The 18,779-nt window shown below is 43.9% G+C and overlaps 1 protein-coding gene across 1 annotated transcript in view; it reads right to left on the bottom strand.

Moving 5' to 3' along the window:
* The window catches only part of LOC147972869 (BTB/POZ and MATH domain-containing protein 2-like), a 38,494-nt gene extending 21,452 nt beyond the window's left edge, over positions 1-17,042 (bottom strand). The window contains exon 1 of the mRNA XM_087524485.1: positions 16,762-17,042. Coding sequence (XP_087380611.1) covers positions 16,762-17,042 — 281 coding nt within the window. The remainder of the gene's footprint in view (positions 1-16,761) is intronic.
* Between the last annotated feature and the right edge of the window lie 1,737 nt (positions 17,043-18,779).

Raw genomic sequence — 18,779 nt, 5'->3', positions numbered from 1 at the left:
ATGTACTGTGTGGTGTCAGCATTACTGATCCAGGGATGACACCTGAGCATAGAGCGCTTGATCCATTCGGGTCGGGTCGCAACAGAGATGGTATCAGAGCACACGCTGACTGTAGGACACGACCACTAAGTTAAAGCCATAGATCACCATTCTCTTCTCATTTTCTAACTCCTCATCTTTTCTACTCTATTAGGATGACGCACGCGAAGATTAAGTACGCTCAACCGGATGAAGGCACACCTTTTGGATTTCACTTGAAGGAAGTCACCAAGTACCTGAACATTGGATTACCAAGCTTCACGGGAACCTTCAACGCTACTCTGCCTGAAGAGGAGCGCTGGAAGATTCAAGCTCACGTTCTGGGAAGGACATTCGCGCCAATCACGAAGCCTATAGATAGTTTTTTCAATGCACCAACCTGGAGTCTGGGAAGGAGCATGGCAGCTCATATCACCATAGGACGCATTGGAGAAGTTTACCAAGAAGACCTCAAGGACACTATCTACCAGATTTGCGGACGCCGAGATGAACAATGGGAGTTAGTCAGCACCAAGAAGGATAGATCCATTGCATCTTTCATCCAGGAGTTAAACCAGCACATTCGACGCCACGAGAACCAGATGTGCAATGATATGATAGAGTTGAAGAATGCGAAGGCAAGGATCATCGAGCTAGAAGGAGAACTGAAGTCTACACGCAAGGACTACATGGACGAGATCGTAGCTCTAGCAAGACACAATGGCAATCTTAAGCAGGAGATTGAAGAACTCAAGAGGAAGTTAGCATCCAAGGAGGATGACGAGTACGTCGCATGTCCGGACAACTACATCATCATCGACGACACCGATTCGGATCCAAGTGAACCCGACTTTGAAGACGAAGCAGGAGCAGATATCATGGAGTCTTCCACCGGTTCAAATTTCTAGATGACCACCAAATAGTAGTAGCATTTCCCCATGTAAACATTAGTCGAGCACTTTTGCGATAGTTAGACCGATTGTAAGCCCTTGTTTGATTGAATGAAGTGATTTTGTGTGCATTTGCTCATGTGCATATGGGTAGTGTTTTCCTTTAGACCTCACTCTATTCTTAATTCTCGTCTTTTCTAAACCCTCAGATGCCTCCGAGACGTGACAATGGATTCCCACCGGAGCTTACTCAGTTGATCCAGCAACAGAATCAATTGATGCAGATGTTAGTCCAGAACCAGCAGAACAACAACCCACCACCACCACCACCTGTTGACCACTTAGCCCATTTTCTTAGGCTGAATCCGCCGGTGTTTTCTAGTAGCACCGAGCCGATAGTAGCAGACGATTGGCTCTGTAAGATAGGAAGGGAGTTGACCACTGCAGGATGCACAGATGGTGAGAAAGTGAAGTTTGCCGCTCACCAGCTTGACGGACCCGCGGCAGCATGGTGGGAGAATTTCACAGCCACTTACCCAGTTGACACTGTCACATGGGATCAGTTTCAGCAAGCTTTCCGCACTGCCCATGTTTCAGCAGGAGCTATGGCCATGAAGAAGCGTGAGTTTCGCAACTTACGCCAAGGAGGAAGAACAGTTGGCCAGTACGTTGACGATTTCAGCAAGTTAGCACGTTATGCCCCAGATGACGTTGCTACGGATGCAGCTAAGCAGGAGAAGTTTCTGGAAGGACTGAATGATGAACTAAGCATGCAGTTGATGGTAGCGAGTTTCAACAACTACCAGGAGTTGGTAGATCGTGCCATCATGATTGAAGGAAAGAAACACCAGACTGAGAACCGTAAGAGGAAGTATGGACAGGGGAAGTATAACTCTGGAGCCCAGCAGAAGCCCTGTTTTACCCCTAAACCGGGATTTCAGTTTCAGCATACCCATGGAGGAGGAAGCTCGCACAACCATAATGGCCACAAGAATGGTAATGGGAATGGAGGAAGCAACGGCCAGAACCGGACCACCCCATCGACCCCAACCAAGAGAGATCTGAGTCAAGTCACCTGTTTCAAGTGTTCCAAGACCAGACATTATGCCAATGAATGTCCCGAAGGCCAGAATGGAAATGGCAATGGAAGCTCTGGGAAGAAGCCGAACCCTTTCAATAGGGGACAGGTGAACCACATTAATGTGGAGGAGGTTGAAGATCAGCCCGATGCAGTAATCGGTAAGTTTCTGGTTAAGTCATTTACTGCACTCGTTCTTTTTGATACTGGTGCATCGCATTCATACATATCAAGGGGATTTGTGGATAAATATAACCTGCCAACCCAAGCCCTTAGGTCACCCATGTTAGTAAGCTCACCAGGAGCGGAGTTTATGGCCAGACGATGGTGTGATCGGTTACCATTAAGGATTGGTAACTATGTGTTTCCCTCAGACCTAATAGTATTGGAATCTCAAGGATTGGATGTGATATTAGGCATGGATTGGTTATCGGAGTATGAAGGGAACATCGATTGCGCCAGTAAGACAATTTTGCTTACCACACCAGAAGGAAGAAGGATCAAGTATGTATCCCGTCATGTGCCAAACAGGACACAAGTAAATTCTTTAACAGGAGTTGTGCAAGAAGAAGTACCAGTGGTAAAGGATTTTCCTGATGTATTTCCTGAGGAATTACCAGGCATGCCACCGGATAGGGACATTGAGTTTTTGATTGAGCTTTTGCCAGGTACCGGCCCAATATTGAAGCGACCATACCGGATGCCAGCAAAGGATTTGGTAGAAATTAAGAATCAGATTAAGGAGTTATTGGATAAAGGTTACATTTGCCCAAGTTCTTCGCCTTGGGGATCACCAGTACTTCTAGTGGAAAAGAAGGATGGATCATTAAGGATGGTTGTAGATTATCGAGGATTGAATGAAGTAACCATCAAGAATAAGTACCCACTGCCAATGATCAACGATCTGTTTGATCGGTTGCAAGGAGCTAAAGTGTTTTCCAAGATCGATTTGCGATCAGGGTACCATCAGTTGAAGATTCGAGAGCAGGACATACCTAAGACAACATTCATCACGAGATATGGACTGTATGAGTATACCGTTATGTCATTTGGATTGACTAATGCACCTGCCTATTTTATGAACCTGATGAACAAAGTGTTTATGGAGTTTTTGGATAAGTTCGTCGTAGTGTTCATTGATGACATTCTGGTTTATTCAAAGAATGAAGAGGAGCATAAGGAACATTTGCGTTTGGTTTTGGAGAAGCTAAGGGAACATCAGTTATACGCCAAATTCAGCAAATGTGAGTTTTGGTTGAAGGAAGTTGGATTTCTTGGACATGTTATATCCGGAGAAGGTATAGCAGTTGACCCCACTAAGGTTGAGACCGTAACCGAATGGGAATCACCAACGACAGTTGGAGAGATCCGGAGTTTTCTTGGACTCGCAGGATACTACCGGAGATTCATTGAGAACTTTTCAAAGATTGCAAAGCCTATGACTGAATTGTTGAAGAAGGATACTAAGTTCAAATGGACTGAGGAGTGTGAGGCTAGTTTCCAGGAGTTGAAGAAACGTTTGGTTACCTCACCAGTGTTGATTTTGCCAGATCAGACCAAGGATTATGAGGTGTATTGCGATGCTTCACGTCGAGGACTTGGAGCAGTGCTTATGCAGGAAGGAAGAGTTGTTTCGTATGCTTCACGACAACTGAAGCCTCATGAGTTGAATTATGCTACGCATGATTTGGAGTTAGCAGCCGTAGTGCATGCATTGAAGACATGGAGACATTTCCTCATTGGAAATCATTGTGAGGTGTACACGGATTACAAGAGTTTGAAGTACATTTTCACTCAGAAGGAGTTGAACCTTAGACAAAGGAGATGGTTGGAGCTCATCAAGGATTATGACATGAGATTGCATTACCATCTCGGAAAAGCTAATGTAGTAGCTGACGCACTGAGCCATAAGAGCCATGTCAATATGGTAATGACAGGAAAAGTACCTAAGGAGTTAGCAGAAAACCTTCGTGAGCTATGTTTGGAAATAGTTCCGAGAGGCTATGTAGCAGCATTGGAGATTTAGTCAACATTGATGGATAAGATCAGAGAAGCTCAGAAATCTGACAAGGAGATTGCCGCTATCAAAGAGAAATTGAGCGAAGGAAAAGCAAAGGGATTTCGTGAGGATGAGCACGATACCTTATGGCTTGAGGACCGTGTTTATGTGCCCAATGACCCGGAGATCAGAAAGTTGATTTTGCACGAGGCACATGATTCACCGTATTCGATTCACCCAAGGAATACCAAGATGTATTTGGATTTGAAGGAAACATTCTGGTGGACCGGAATGAAGAAGGATATTGCAGCATATGTAGCAGTTTTGTGACGTATGTCAGAGAGTAAAGGCAGAGCATCAAAAGCCAGCAGGATTGTTACAACCATTGCCGATACCCGAATGGCAGTGGGATAAGATAGGCATGGATTTTATCACAGGACTACCGAGGAAAAAATCAGGCTATGACTCGATATGGGTAGTAGTTGATCGTTTGACAAAGGTAGCACATTTTATTCCAGTTAAGACCACTTACACCAGTGCTAAGTTGGCAAAGATATACATGACTAGGATCATTTGTTTGCATGGAGTTCCGAAGAGTATCGTATCAGATAGAGGAACCCAATTTACCTCAAAGTTTTAGAATCAGTTGCATGAAACTTTAGGAACCAGACTAGAGTTCAGCACAGCTTTTCATCCACAGACAGACGGACAGACCGAGAGAGTCAATCAGATTTTGGAAGATATGCTGAGAGCTTGTGCACTAGATTATGGATCTAGTTGGGACGATAACTTGCCGTATGCGGAGTTTTCTTATAACAATAGTTACCAAACCAGTTTAAAGATGGCACCTTTCGAAGCTTTATACGGAAGGAGGTGCAGGACACCGTTGTCATGGGACGAAGTTGGAGACCGTCAGTTCTTTGGTCCAGATTTGATTAAGGAGTCTGAACGGAAAGTTAAGTTGATTCACGATAGGCTCAAGGTAGCCCAGTCCAGGCAGAAGAGCTACGCAGATTCTAAACGCAAGGAGACAGTTTACGAAACCGGAGACAGGGTTTATCTTCGAGTATCCTCACTTCGAGGAGTAAAGTGCTTTGGATTTAAGGGAAAGTTAGCACCGCGTTTCGTTGGACCATATAAGATCTTGCAATGTATGGGAGAAGTCGCTTATAAGTTGGAATTACCAGAGGGACTATCAGGAGTTCATGATGTATGCCATGTTTCTCAGTTGAAGAAATGTCATGCCGAGATGGCGGAGATACTGCTAAGAGACACCGTGCCGCTTGAAGCGATTCAGTTAAAGGATGACCTAACATATGAGGAGAAGCCAGTCAAGATTCTCGATTATGCCAGCAGAGTTACTCGCAGCAAGGTTATCAAGTTTTGCAAAGTTCAGTGGAACCACCACACAAAGGATGAAGCCACCTGGGAGAGAGAAGAAGATTTGCTCAAGGACCACCCTCACCTATTTTCTAGCCAACCCGAATCTCGAGGGCGAGATTCATCTTAAGGGGGGTAGGTTTGTAACATCCCAAATTTGCAATTTGGAATGTTATACACTAGATCATCATGCATATCATATTTTCTTGCATTTTGGTTGATCCTAGAAATTTCACGCAACTCAAGGACCCTCGGAGAGAGTTGGAGATTTCGTCATTTTCATATTTGAGTTTTCTCAAATTTTGAAAAGAGGATCATTTGATTTATTTATTTTAACTTCAATTATTTTTCCGGTGTCAAAATATATGAGAGAGGGAATAATATGACTTTCCCAAATTTAGGAAAAAATGAAGATTTAATAAATAGATCAAATTTTGGTTTTGCCGGAGTTTTATTTGCATTTTCTTTGGATAGGGAAAAAATGCGCGTTTTCAAAAATTGCATTTTTGGTCCGTAGAAAAGTTCATTTTGTTCGGCTCATTTTTAGGAGTCGGGGAAAATTTACTTTAGGAATTTTGGAGCCCGTTTAGATTTTCTTTTCTGTGTTCTTCTCCGCGCGAAACCGTTTAAAAAAAGAAAAAATCCAGCAGGCCAGCCGGGCCAAGGCCCAGGCCAGCCACCGCCTCCCCAGCGCAGGCAGCCGGCCGCGCCAGGCCATCGCGCGCGCCAGGCGCCAGAGGCAGGAGCCGCCGCCGCCCCTTTTTTGATTCCTAGTAGGACTTTAGTCCTACTCCGTTTCCTCTTTTTCTTTCCTATTCCTACTCTATTTCTTGCCCCTACCCCAAGTTTTCTCCTCCCCTCCCCAATATAAATACCCCAACACCCCCCTCCAAATCATCAAACCAAACCCCAAGCCCTCCACCGCACCCCACCCCGCGCCCTACACCGCGCCACCCCACACCCGCGCCGCCGCCGCACCTTGCCCACGCCGCCGCCGCCCTACGCCATGCCGCTGGAGCCCCTCGCCGGAGGTTGCCCCGCGTCTCTTTTTCTCGGATCGTTTTCTTCTAATCGTTCCGATGCTTTTCTTCTCTTCTGATTCGTTTTCTAGATCGGTTTTTCGTTTCGGTTTTCTTCTCCGAAACCCTAGATCGGATTCGTTTTCTTTTCCGATTTAGTTGCCTTTGGACCATTCGCCGGACCGTTCGTCCTAACGAACGTGATCACCGGATTCTTCTAGGTTAACGAATGTCCGTTCGTTTAACCATTCTTCTTTTTCTTCTCGTCGGATTTATTCCGCGATCGCGATCTCAGATCCGATCTTCGTTCTAGTTTATCTTCTCGCTCGTTTATCGGAATCAGGTGATTCAAGCGCCTGGAGTTTTGTTTCGAAACCGCCGTTCCATCTAATCAACTGAAACAAGTTTTTGCCCCGGTAAAATTTGACCTAGATTTAACTTGCTAGAACCGAGTTGTTTTCTTCCGCCGTTTGTTTTCCGTTTCTTTGTTCGGTTCGTTCTTTCTTTGCAACCGGAGTTCTTAAGTTGAACTCTCTGGTTCGATCTCTTGTTCGAGTTTTACCTGTGCATTAGATGAGTACTTATTGGGTGCTTGTTGTTTGTCTGCGATAGATCACCCGGATTGCGCCGCTTGTTACTTCGAAACCCTAGGTCTCGCGGATCATAAGCAAGGCAAGTAACACTTTGATCATACCTTTTCTACAACCCATGTTTTATTGCATTAGATCAATCCTCTCACATTGCATGATTAGGATCTAATTAAATTGTGGGATGGGAAGTAGATGAGGTAGTACCTATCACCTGTATTATTATGAAACCTTTGGGAGTTACTTCTACGTTTGCTTATTATGCCATGCTATGCTAGTAGACGTGGATTGGGTGAGTGATATCCATGACAGATGTGAGTTGATAATTTTTAACGGTTTATCTAAGGTGGCCACTTAAACACACATCTGGGTGGATTGAGGCACCCGATGTCTATCAGGACTTGCCTGTTTTATTTTGGACCGCCACCCAGGCTCAAAGGGATCATAAGATAATTCATGCTAGAAACTTCCGTGTGCAGCCACATGCTACTATGGGCTCTGGCATAGTTGACTAAGTTGTGCGAACTCTTACGGGGTGGACTAGCAGATGTAGGGGTTGTAGGTGGTACGGTCTACCCCACATGTAAGGTGCTAGTGCTTCTGAAAGACTATGTCTTGGTCATCCGTTTCTCAAACACCATGTAGTGCGAGAAAACAAACAGAGGCGATCGAGTCATGTGGGGAAAAGTGCGCAAACCTCCGCAGAGTGTACAAACTAATCATGATTAGCCGTGTCCCCGGTTATGGACAACTTGAGTATCTAGTACTTGAATATCATGTGAATCTCATCATGTTACTTATAATTAATGTTGTTGGGTTTTAATTGTTCACTTAATTGGGATCGGAATGCTGTCAACCATTCTCGATGTTTAACAACTACCATGATACTTAAATAAATTTATTCCTTTGCAGTAGGGAAAAACTGGCTTTACGCAAAACTGTAACCATAGAGCTTTCCACCAGCCATATATGCATATAGTATAGCTGTTTCATTCCATTACTCTCTATGTGTTACTTTGCCAGCATATTCCATGTGCTGACCCGTTTTCGGGCTGCAACTTCTCATGTTGCAGACTTTTCAGACGACGAGTAAGGTGCTTTTAGGTCGTGGTTCTATACTCAGTGATGCCGTTGGAGTTGATGGACCCATTTATCTTCCGAGTCTTCCGCTGTTATCGACACTAGATGGCCTTAAGCCATGTTTATTGTAATAAGTTCTCTTTGAGACAACGATGTAATAAGTGTGTGATTGCCACTCTGCTATAAATCCTTTGATGTACTGTGTGGTGTCAGCATTACTGATCCAGGGATGACACCTGAGCACAGAGCGCTTGATCCATTCGGGTCGGGTCGCGACACAAACAGATAGAATAGCTTCATGTTATTTTACTAGGGACTCTTGAATATATAGATCAGAAAAGGATAACTTTGAGGTGGTTTCGTACCTACCATAATCTCTTCGTTTGGTCTCTGCTATTAGTGACTTTGGAGTGACTCTTTGTTGCATGTTGAGGGATAGTTATATGATCCAATTATGTTATTATTGTTGAGAGAAGTTGCACTAGTGAAAGTATGAACCCTAGGCCTTATTTCCTAGCATTGCAATACCGTTTACGCTCACTTTTATCATTAGTTACCTTGCTGTTTTTATATTTTCAGATTACAAATACTCATATCTATCATCCATATTGCACTTGTATCACCATCTCTTCGCCGAATTAGTGCACCTATACAATTTACCATTGTATTGGGTGTGTTGGGGACACAAGAGACTCTTTGTTATTTGGTTGCAGGGTTGTTTGAGAGAGACCATCTTCAACCTACGCCTCCCATGGATTGATAAACCTTAGGTCATCCACTTGAGGGAAATTTGCTACTGTTCTACAAACCTCTGCACTTGGAGGCCCAACAACGTCTAGGATGATGGCGACTATGATTCCCCCACAAGTCGGGATGAGACTCCGGGTGAAAAATATAAAAAAAAAGAAAAAAAGATTAAAAAAAGAAAATGCCCAAATAAAAAAAGAAAAACAAAAAAATGAGAGAAAAAGAGAGAAGGGGCAATGCTACTATCCTTTTACCACACTTGTGCTTCAAAGTAGCACCATGATCTTCATGATAGAGAGTCTCATATGTTGTCACTTTCATAAACTAGTGGGAATTTTACATTATAGAACTTGGCTTGTATATTCCAATGATGGGCTTCCTCAAATTTCCCTAGGTCTTCGTGAGCAAGCAAGTTGGATGCACACCCACTTAGTTTCTTTTGTTGAGCTTTCATACACTTATAGCTCTAGTGCATCCGTTGCATAGCAATCCCTACTCACTCACATTGATATCTATTGATGGGCATCTCAATAGCCCGTTGATACGCCTAGTTGATGTGAGACTATCTTCTCCTCTTTGTCTTCTCCACAACCACCATTCTATTCCACCTATAGTGCTATATCCTTGGCTCACGCTCATGTATTACGTGAAGATTGAAAAAGTTTGAGAACATCAAAAGTATGAAACAATTGCTTGGCTTGTCATCAGGGTTGTGCATGATTTAAATATTTTGTGTGATGAAGATAGAGCATAGCCATACTATATGATTTTGTAGGGATAGCTTTCTTTGGCCATGTTATTTTGAGAAGACATGATTACTTTGTTAGTATGTTTGAAGTATTTTTATTTTTATGTCAATATTAAAATTTTGTCTTGAATCTTATGGATCTGAATATTCTTGCCACAAGAAATAAAATTACATTAAAGAATATTCTAGAAAGCATTCCACATCAAAAATTCTGTTTTTATCATTTACCTACTCGAGGACGAGACGGAATTAAGCTTGGGGATGCTGATACGTCTCCAATGTATCTATAATTTTTGATTGTTCCATGCTATTATATTATCTGTTTTGGATGTTTATGGGCTTTATTATACACTTTTATACTATTTTTGGGACTAACCTATTAACCGGAGGCCCAGCCCAAATTGTTGTTTTTTTGCCTATTTCAGTGTTTCGAAGAAAAGGAATATCAAGCGGAGTCCAAATGGAATGAAACCTTCGGGAGAGTTATTTTTGGAACGGAAGCAATACAGGAGACTTGGAGTATACATCAAGCAAGCTTCGAGGTGGCCACGAGGCAGGGAGGCGCGCCTGCCCCCCAGGGCGCGCCCCCACCCTAATGGGCCCCTCGTGGCTCCACTGACCGACTTCTTTCACCTATATACATCAATATACCCTAAAAACATCAAAGAGCAAAATAGATCGGGAGTTCCGCCGCCAGAAGCCTCCGTAGCCACCGAAAACCAATCTAGACCCGTTCCGTCACCCTGCCTGGGGGGGATCCCTCTCCGTGGCCATCTTCATCATCCCGGTTCTTTCCATGACGAGGAGGGAGTAGTCCACCCTCGGGGCTGAGGGTATGTACCAGTAGCTATGTGTTTGATCTCCCTCTCTCTCCCTCTCTCTCTCGTGTTCTTGAGGTGGTACGATATTGATGTATCGCGAGCTTTGCTATTATAGTTGGATCTTATGATGTTTTCTCCCCCTCTACTCTCTTGTAATGGATTGAGTTTTCCCTTTGAAGTTATCTTATCGGATTGAGTCTTTAAGGATTTGAGAACACTTGATGTACGTCTTGCATGTGCTTATTGATGTCTACTACACAACCTTCTTCTTGTAGACGTTGTTGGGCCTCCATGTTCAGAGGTTTGTAGGATAGTAGCAAATTTCCGTCTAGTGGATGACCCAAGGTTTATCAATCCGTAGGAGGCGTAGGATGAAGATGGTCTCTCTCAAGCAACCCTGCAACCAAATAACAAAGAGTCTCTTGTGTCCCCAACACACCCAATACAATGGTAAATTGTATAGGTGCACTAGTTCGGCGAAGAGATGGTGATACAAGTGGTATATGGATAATAGATATATGTTTTTGTAATCTGAAAATATAAAAACAGCAACGTAACTAATGGTAAAAGTGAGCACAAACGGTATTGCAATGCTAGGAAACAAGGCCTAGGGTTCATACTTTCAATAGTGCAAGTTCTCTCAACAATAATAACATAATTGGATCATATAACTATCCCTCAACATGCAACAAAGAGTCACTCCAAAGTTACCAATAGAGGAGAACAAACGAAGAGATTATGGTAGGGTACGAAACCACCTCAAAGTTATCCTTTCTAATCGATCTATTCAAGAGTCCGTAGTAAAATAACATGAAGCTATTCTTTCCGTTCAATCTATCATAGAGTTCGTACTAGAATAACACCTTAAGACACAAATCAACCAAAACCCTAATGTCACCTAGATACTCCAATATCACCTCAATTATCTGTGGGTATGATTATACGATATGCATCACACAATCTCAGATTCATCTATTCAAACCAACACAAAGTACTTTAAAGAGTGCCCCAAAGATTCTACCGGAGAGTTAAGACGAAAACGTGTGCCAACCCCTATGCATAGGTTCATGGGCAGAACCCGCAAGTTGATCACCAAAACATACATCAAGTGGATCAATATGATACCCCATTGTCACCACGGGTATCCTACGCAAGACATACATCAAGTGTCCTCTAATCCTTAAAGACTCAATCCGATAAGATAACTTCAAAGGGAAAACTCAATCCATTACAAGAGAGTAGAGGGGGAGAAACATCATAAGATCCAACTATAATAGCAAAGCTCGCGATACATCAAGATCGTACCACCTCAAGAACATGAGAGAGAGAGAGATCAAACACATAGCTACTGGTACATACCCTCAGCCCCGAGGGTGCGCCAAAATGATGAAGATGGCCACCAGAGAGGGATTCCCCCTCTGGCAGGGTGCCGGAACGGGTCTAGATTAGTTTTTGGTGGCTACGGAGGCTTCTGGCAGTGGAACTCCCGATCTATTATGCTCCCCGATGGTTTTAGGGTATATTGGTATATATAGAAGGAAGAAATACGTCAGGGGAGCCACGAGGGGCCCACGAGGGTGGAGGGCGCGCCCCTGCCTCGTGCCTTCCTCGTTGCTTCCCTTACGTAAACCCCAAGTCTTCTGGATTGCTTCCGTTCCAAAAATAAGTTCCATGAAGTTTCAGGTCAATTAGACTCCGTTTGATTTTCCTTTTCTGCGATACTCTAAAACAAGGAAAAAACTGATACTGGCACTGGGTTCTAGGTTAATAGGTTAGTACCAAAAATCATATAAAATAGCATATAAATGCATATAAAACATCCAATTTTGTTAATATAATAGCATGGAAAAACAAAAATTATTGATACGTTGGAGACGTATCACTTATCTGTGGTGACAATGGGATATCACGTGATCCACTTGATGTATGTTTTGGTGATCAACTTGCGAGTTCCGTGAACTTATGCATAGAGGTTGGCACACGTTTTCGTCTTGACTCTCCGGTAGAATCTTTGGGGCACTCTTTGAAGTTCTTTGTGTTGGTTGAATAGATAAATCTGAGATTGTGTGATGCATATCGTATAATCATACCCACGGATAATTGAGGTGATATTGGAGTATCTAGGTGACATTAGGGTTTTGGTTGATTTGTATCTTAAGCTGTTATTCTAGTACGAACTCTATGATATATCGAACGGAAAGAATAGCTTCATGTTATTTTTACTACTGACTCTTAAATAGATCGATCAGAAAGGATAACTTTGAGGTGGTTCCGTACCCTACCATAATCTCTTCATTTGTTCTCCTCTATTAGTGACTTTGGAGTGAATCTTTGTTGCATGTTGAGGGATAGTTATATGATCCAATTATGTTATTATTGTTGAGAGAACTTGAACTAGTGAAAGTATGAACCCTAGGCGTTGTTTCCTAGCATTGCAATACCGTTTACGCTCACTATTATCATTAGTTACCTTGCTGTTTTTATATTTTCAGATTACAAATACTCATATCTATCATCTATATTGCACTTGTATGACCAGCTCTTCGCCGAACTAGTGCACCTATGCAATTTACCATTGTATTGGGTGTGTTGGGGACACAAGACTCTTTGTTACTCCCTCTGTTCATCAATATAAGATGTATTATTTTTTCAAAATGTCAAACTTCTCTAACTTTGACCATGTTTTTAGAAAAAAATATCAATGTCTAGAACACCAAATCATTGTCACTAGATTCACCATGAAATATATTTTTATATTTTACATATTCGGTATTCTAAATCTTTATTGATTTGCTATAAAGTTGGTCAAACATAGACAATGGTTGACTTTTTGAAAAACTAATACACCTTACAATAAGGAACAGAGGGAGTATTTGGTTGCAAGGTTGTTTAAGAGAGACCATCTTCAACCTATGCCTCCCACGGATTGATAAACCTTAGGTCATCCATTTGAGGGAAATTTGCTACTATCCTACAAACCTCTGCACTTGGAGGCCCAACAATGTCTACAAGAAGAAGGTTGTGTAGTAGACATCAATACTGTATTCCAACTTCACCATGGTTCATACCCCTCGATACTACCCATAGATTCATCAAAATAAGCGATCAACACATAGAAAACATAATTTGTCAAAAACAGGTCAGTCTGTAGTAATCTGGAAGTTTAGTATACTTCTCTAACTCCAAAAAATTCTAAACAAATATGAAAATTTAAACAGTATGTACAGAAGTAATGTGCAAAAAGTTTCAGACCCATTTGACTTTCCCATAAAAAAATGTAAAATCACGCGCTACAGCCAAAGTTTCTATTTTTGTATTGAACAAAGTAAACAAGCAATCTAATCATCCTAAAACCAAGGCTTGGCACATTATTTTTATAATACAATGGATATATACAAGGGGATAATTATTTTCAGAGAAGCTTCCATGAATTTTTTTACATTGTTTCCATGAGCATGAACACAAGTGTTCAAGGTTGACCCTCACTTCTCCAATGCACAACCTTCCAATCAATTCTCTTATTGAAAAACTTCTTAGGAATGAGAGGCAAGTAATTTTTTTGTATTTTCATTATTTCATTTTTTGTATGTTTCACCCACAACTAGCAGAAATAAAAAGGGAAAAACAAAATCTACTTAGTGAAGAAAGAAAACAGGCATACACAAGAATATCAACCCCACGCTATTGCTCCCCGGCAACAGTGCCAGAAAAGAGCTTGATAATCCCCAAGTGCAGGGAATCATCGTAGCAATTCATAAAGGTGGAAGTGATAAGTATGGAGTGTGAACCCACAAGGAGCTAAAGGTAAGATCAATATTCTCTCAAGCCCTCTCTGCCACTGATACGACTCTACGTACACCAAACGTTTGCTTCCAACTAGAAACGAGAAATAAAACTACGTTGTGGGTATGAAGAGGATAACTTTGCATGATATTGGAGAGCTAAAATATGAAATTAGGTGTTGTTATCATAAAGTTAGAATATATTACTAAATATTATAAACAATGAGTGTGGAATAATGATGGGTCGGTGTGCGGAATTGTCCTAGGCAATTGTTAACAAGACCGATAGTCGTCATTGCAATTTCATATGAGGGAGAGGCATAAGCTAACATACTTTCTCTTCTTGGATCATATGCACTTACGATTGGAACTCTAGCAAGCATCCGCAACTACTAAAGATCATTAAGGTAAAACCCAACCATAGAATTAAAGCATCAAGTCCCCTTTATCCCATACACAACAACCCCCTTACTTGGGTTTATGCTTCTATCACTCAAGCAACCCACTATAAGCGAATCATGAACGTATTGCAACACCCTACAGCGGGAATCCCTCATGCTTGTGCGACATGGAGGGCACAATAGGACGATACCAAAATAAAACATAAAACTCGTACCAATCTAGATCATCAATCAACCCAAAGATAAAGGATATCTACCCAAAACATCATAGGATGGCAACACGTCATTGGATCATAATATGTGGCATAAAGCGCCATGTTCAAGTAGGGATTACAGCGGGGTGTGGGAGAGTGGACCGCGTAAAAGAGATGAGGATGGTGATGATGATGGTGATGTTGATGAAGACGATCACCGTGGCGATGATTCCCCTCTTGATGGCACTCCGGTGCCACCAAGAGAGAGGAGGAGAGGTTCTCCCCTTGTGCTTCCTCCTCCATGGCCTCCCCTGGATCGGGAGAGGTTCTCCCTCTGGTCCTTGGCCTTTATGGTGATGATGGCCCCTCCGGGATCCTCCTCCATGCCCTCCGGTGATGATGGCCCCCTCCGGCCGGGTGCCAGATAGGGCCTAAATTGAGTTCTCGTGGCTAAAGAGGCCTGCGGCGGCGGAACTTCTGATCTAGGTTATTTTCTGGGGGTTTCTCTATTTATAGGAATTTTTGGCGTCGGTTTCACGTCAGGGGGTCTCCAAGTCGTCCATGAGATAGGGGCCCACGCCCAGGGGGTGGGGCGCGCCCCCACCCTCGTGGACGGCTCGGGACTCTTCTGGTCCAACTCTTTTACTCCGGGGCTTCTTTTGGTCCATAAAAAATCATCAAAAATTGGCACGTCAATTGGATTCTGTTTGGTATTCCTTTTTCTGCAATACTCAAAAACAAGGGAAAATAGAAACTGGCACTGGGCTCTAGGTTAATAGGTTAGTCCCAAAAATCATATAAAATAGCATATAAATGCATATAAAACATCTAAGATGGATAATATAATAGCATGAATACTTCATCAAATTATAGATACATTGGAGACGTATCAGTCACCGCCTGTCGACCTCCCGTGGTATGCGCTGCGCCGTCTCCCTTGGCGCGGGAACACCACCGCCCGCATCGGTCTTCGTCATGCTGTTAGGGTTCTTCGCCTACTTCGAGCACCGCCACCGCACTCCTAACCTAGCCGCCGCCGCTCTTCTTTGGTCGTCGCCGCCGCTACCCTCGTAGCTGCCACCGCCGCCCGTCCACCTTCATCGTCTTTGTCCAGCACCAGCCTGTCGCCAGCGTTGCCGTCATCTACCCCGACCACTTCTTCTACTTCGACACCCGCGGGAGACATCGGCCCCGCGCTGATTGGCACCGCAACTGTCGTTGAGTCCTTCTTTGCTGTCTTCTCCGAGTTCTTCTAAATGACGTACAGCTCGTGCAGGTCCCAGTCTACGCATGCCCGGTGCTGGCAACACCGAAGCGTGCCTTCGTCCATGATGTGTCCCCGAGCCTGGTAAGCCTGGTGCGGCGCTTCATCAACTTCTTCTTCGTCCGTCTACGCATGCTCGGTGGTGGCAACACCGGTGCGTGCCTTCGTCTATGATGTGTCCCCGAGCTTGGCAACCCCGGCGCGATGCGTTGTCAACAACGTCTTCTTTCCGGCGCACCACTACTTCGACACTACTGCGCCCATGCTAACTCGGCGCCTCCTTGCGCCCGCGGCTTCACAAGGACTTCCTCGACACTGGTCACCCCGAATCGACATCGACCACGGCATTCTTCGCACGGCTACCCGACCACGGCTCCACCACACACGCTCTTGGCTACCTCGACAAACGGCACAAAGGGCTACCACCTTGCTTGAGCAACCTCGTCAGGTTTCCAATCCAGCCACGACTTCCATGATGCATCAACCGTTATGACTGTGGGGGGTGTCCGTTGGCTTGCCTTCGGATTCTTCTCCAGTCTCACCGTCTGCATCGCTACCGTTGTGACTGCGGGCGGATGTTGAGTATAAGATTATTAGGAAGTATAGGATAGACTAGGATTTGGTCCTGCCTTGTGTTGTACTCCAAGTTGGTCATTGTACTCCTATATATATGCCCACGAGGCTCAAGCAATACAATGAACAATTCCACCAAACTCCTCTCTCCCTTCTAACATGGTACTATGGGTATAGAGTGGCACAGGATTCCCATGTCGGTCGAGTAAGCTGAACTTGGCTTGTGCCTTCACGGCCTCGGCCTCAGCGATGGTATCAGCGAGTGTGAGATACAAGGATATGTAATCGGTGTTATTGGACTCGGCCCCGTTGGGACTGTAACTCACATTTCTAGCAGGGCTGATGAAAGTCAAAGACTTCTTTGTTGCCCTTACGAGGAGAGAGTTTGGGAATGGGGTCAGAACTTTGTTCTGGGAAGATGTGTGGATCGGGAATAGAAAACTTGCTGAAGTTTTTCCCATACTATATAGTATTACCTTTAGTAAAATGGTGACTGTGAAAAGAGTTGTGGAGGAAGGTTGGGATACTATGACTTCCAAGAGAGCTATCCATGAGGAAATTTTGGAACAGTGGGAGGAGATGAAAAGCTTGGTGGGGGAGGTTGAGCAGAAAGATGAGAATGACAGGGTGATTTGGATGCTTAATAAGAAAAAGAAGTTTGTGGTGAAGGAGTGTTTATGTTTCTCAAATCATATCCCCTTGCTGGGTTTAGAGGGATTTGGAAACTTAGAATGCCATTAAAGATTAGAATCTTTTTATGGTTGATGATCAAAAAGAGTATTCTAACGAAAGATAATCTAATGAAGAGAGGATGGACTAGAAATGAGGAATGCCACTTTTGTGGTGGCAAAGAGAATATTGATCGCCTGATGTTCCAATGTAGTTTGTCCAGATACATATGGCAAGTGATGATTTGTGCCTTTGATTTGTCTAGACCTCCTGATGGAGTGGCCGACATGCTTGGCGATTGGACCAGATCCTTCCCTAGAAGTCAAAGGCGCCTGGTGCTTATTGGGGTGTGGCGATTTGTTGGATTTTGTGGAAAACTAAAAATAGAGCTTGTTTTGATAAAATATTCCTTGATGATCCTTCTCCTATGGTTTTCAAAATCTGCTCTTTGTTGACATCTTGGAGTATATCGCAGAAACCCAAGATAGAAGCGTAAGTGAGGACGGCATGCTAAAGATCAGGGAGGTGCTGTGGGGGGTCTACAACAGAAGATTTGGAATTTTGGATGGAACCTTCTAGGCAGAAGAATATGTGGGTGACCCCCCTGCAGGGAGAGCGTCTGAGGCTTTTGCTTTGGGTGGTGCCTAGTCCTATTTTGTGTGTGTTAGTAGGCTGTCATTTGCGCTGGGAGGAACACCTGACCTGAATAGCATATCTGCGTGTAAGATAGTAGTTCAGGGAGTGCATTGCAAAAAAACATAGACATTGAAGGCCAGGGTTGCAGAAATGACAAGTCTCTAGTTTTGTGCCCAAAACACTAATTACCAGGCTAATTTTTTGCAGAAACCACAAGTCGCTCGGTTCGGTCGTTTTAAGTGGGATTATGACAGGTGGGACCCGCTTTTGTTGACGTGGCATAACTGTTCATCCGTTTGACTCGTTAGACGCCATTAGACGCCATGCGCGGGCCGGTTCGAGCCGGAACCCTTTTGACCGGTCCCTCTCAGCTAGCTCTTCTCCATCTATTTCCCTCCCCCGCACCCTCTTCTCTCAGACATGGCGACGGCGAGTGGCAGCGGCGACTGCGGTGGGCCTGCCGGTGGCGGAGATGACAGGCCACTAGAGGCGGATCTCTGCGACAGCTCAAACCCTGGCGCCCCTTCGGACAGCCCCAACCCCAGGCCCCAGCACTCGCTCGAGTTCGCGGCGGCTAGATCTTGGGCCAGGGCCATGAAGGCGGATCCGACGGAAAGCCAACGGTGGGGCTCGTCATTCAGCGGCGTCTAGTAAGTTTCCCTCAATTTGTACAAATTCTAGGGTTAGGGTTAGAGTTAGGGTTAGGATTCGGCGGCTAGATCTTGGGCTGTATGTATGTGTGGTCATTTTGATTTGCACTATTAAACCCTAGCTTGGGTACTGAAACACTATATCGGATTTTGGGGGAGGGGGAGGGGAATAGCCCACTGTCATAGACTCATATTAATTTGTAATGTCATATTAATTTTTTAAGTTGATATGTTGTTTGTAAG

This window comes from Triticum urartu, chromosome 5A, assembly GCF_056163025.1.
Source record: "Triticum urartu cultivar PI428250 chromosome 5A, HENAU_Tu73, whole genome shotgun sequence".
Lineage (NCBI taxonomy): Eukaryota > Viridiplantae > Streptophyta > Magnoliopsida > Poales > Poaceae > Triticum > Triticum urartu.
The sequence above is the reverse complement of the archived record's forward strand: the minus strand, read 5'-3'. Positions and strand labels throughout refer to the sequence as shown.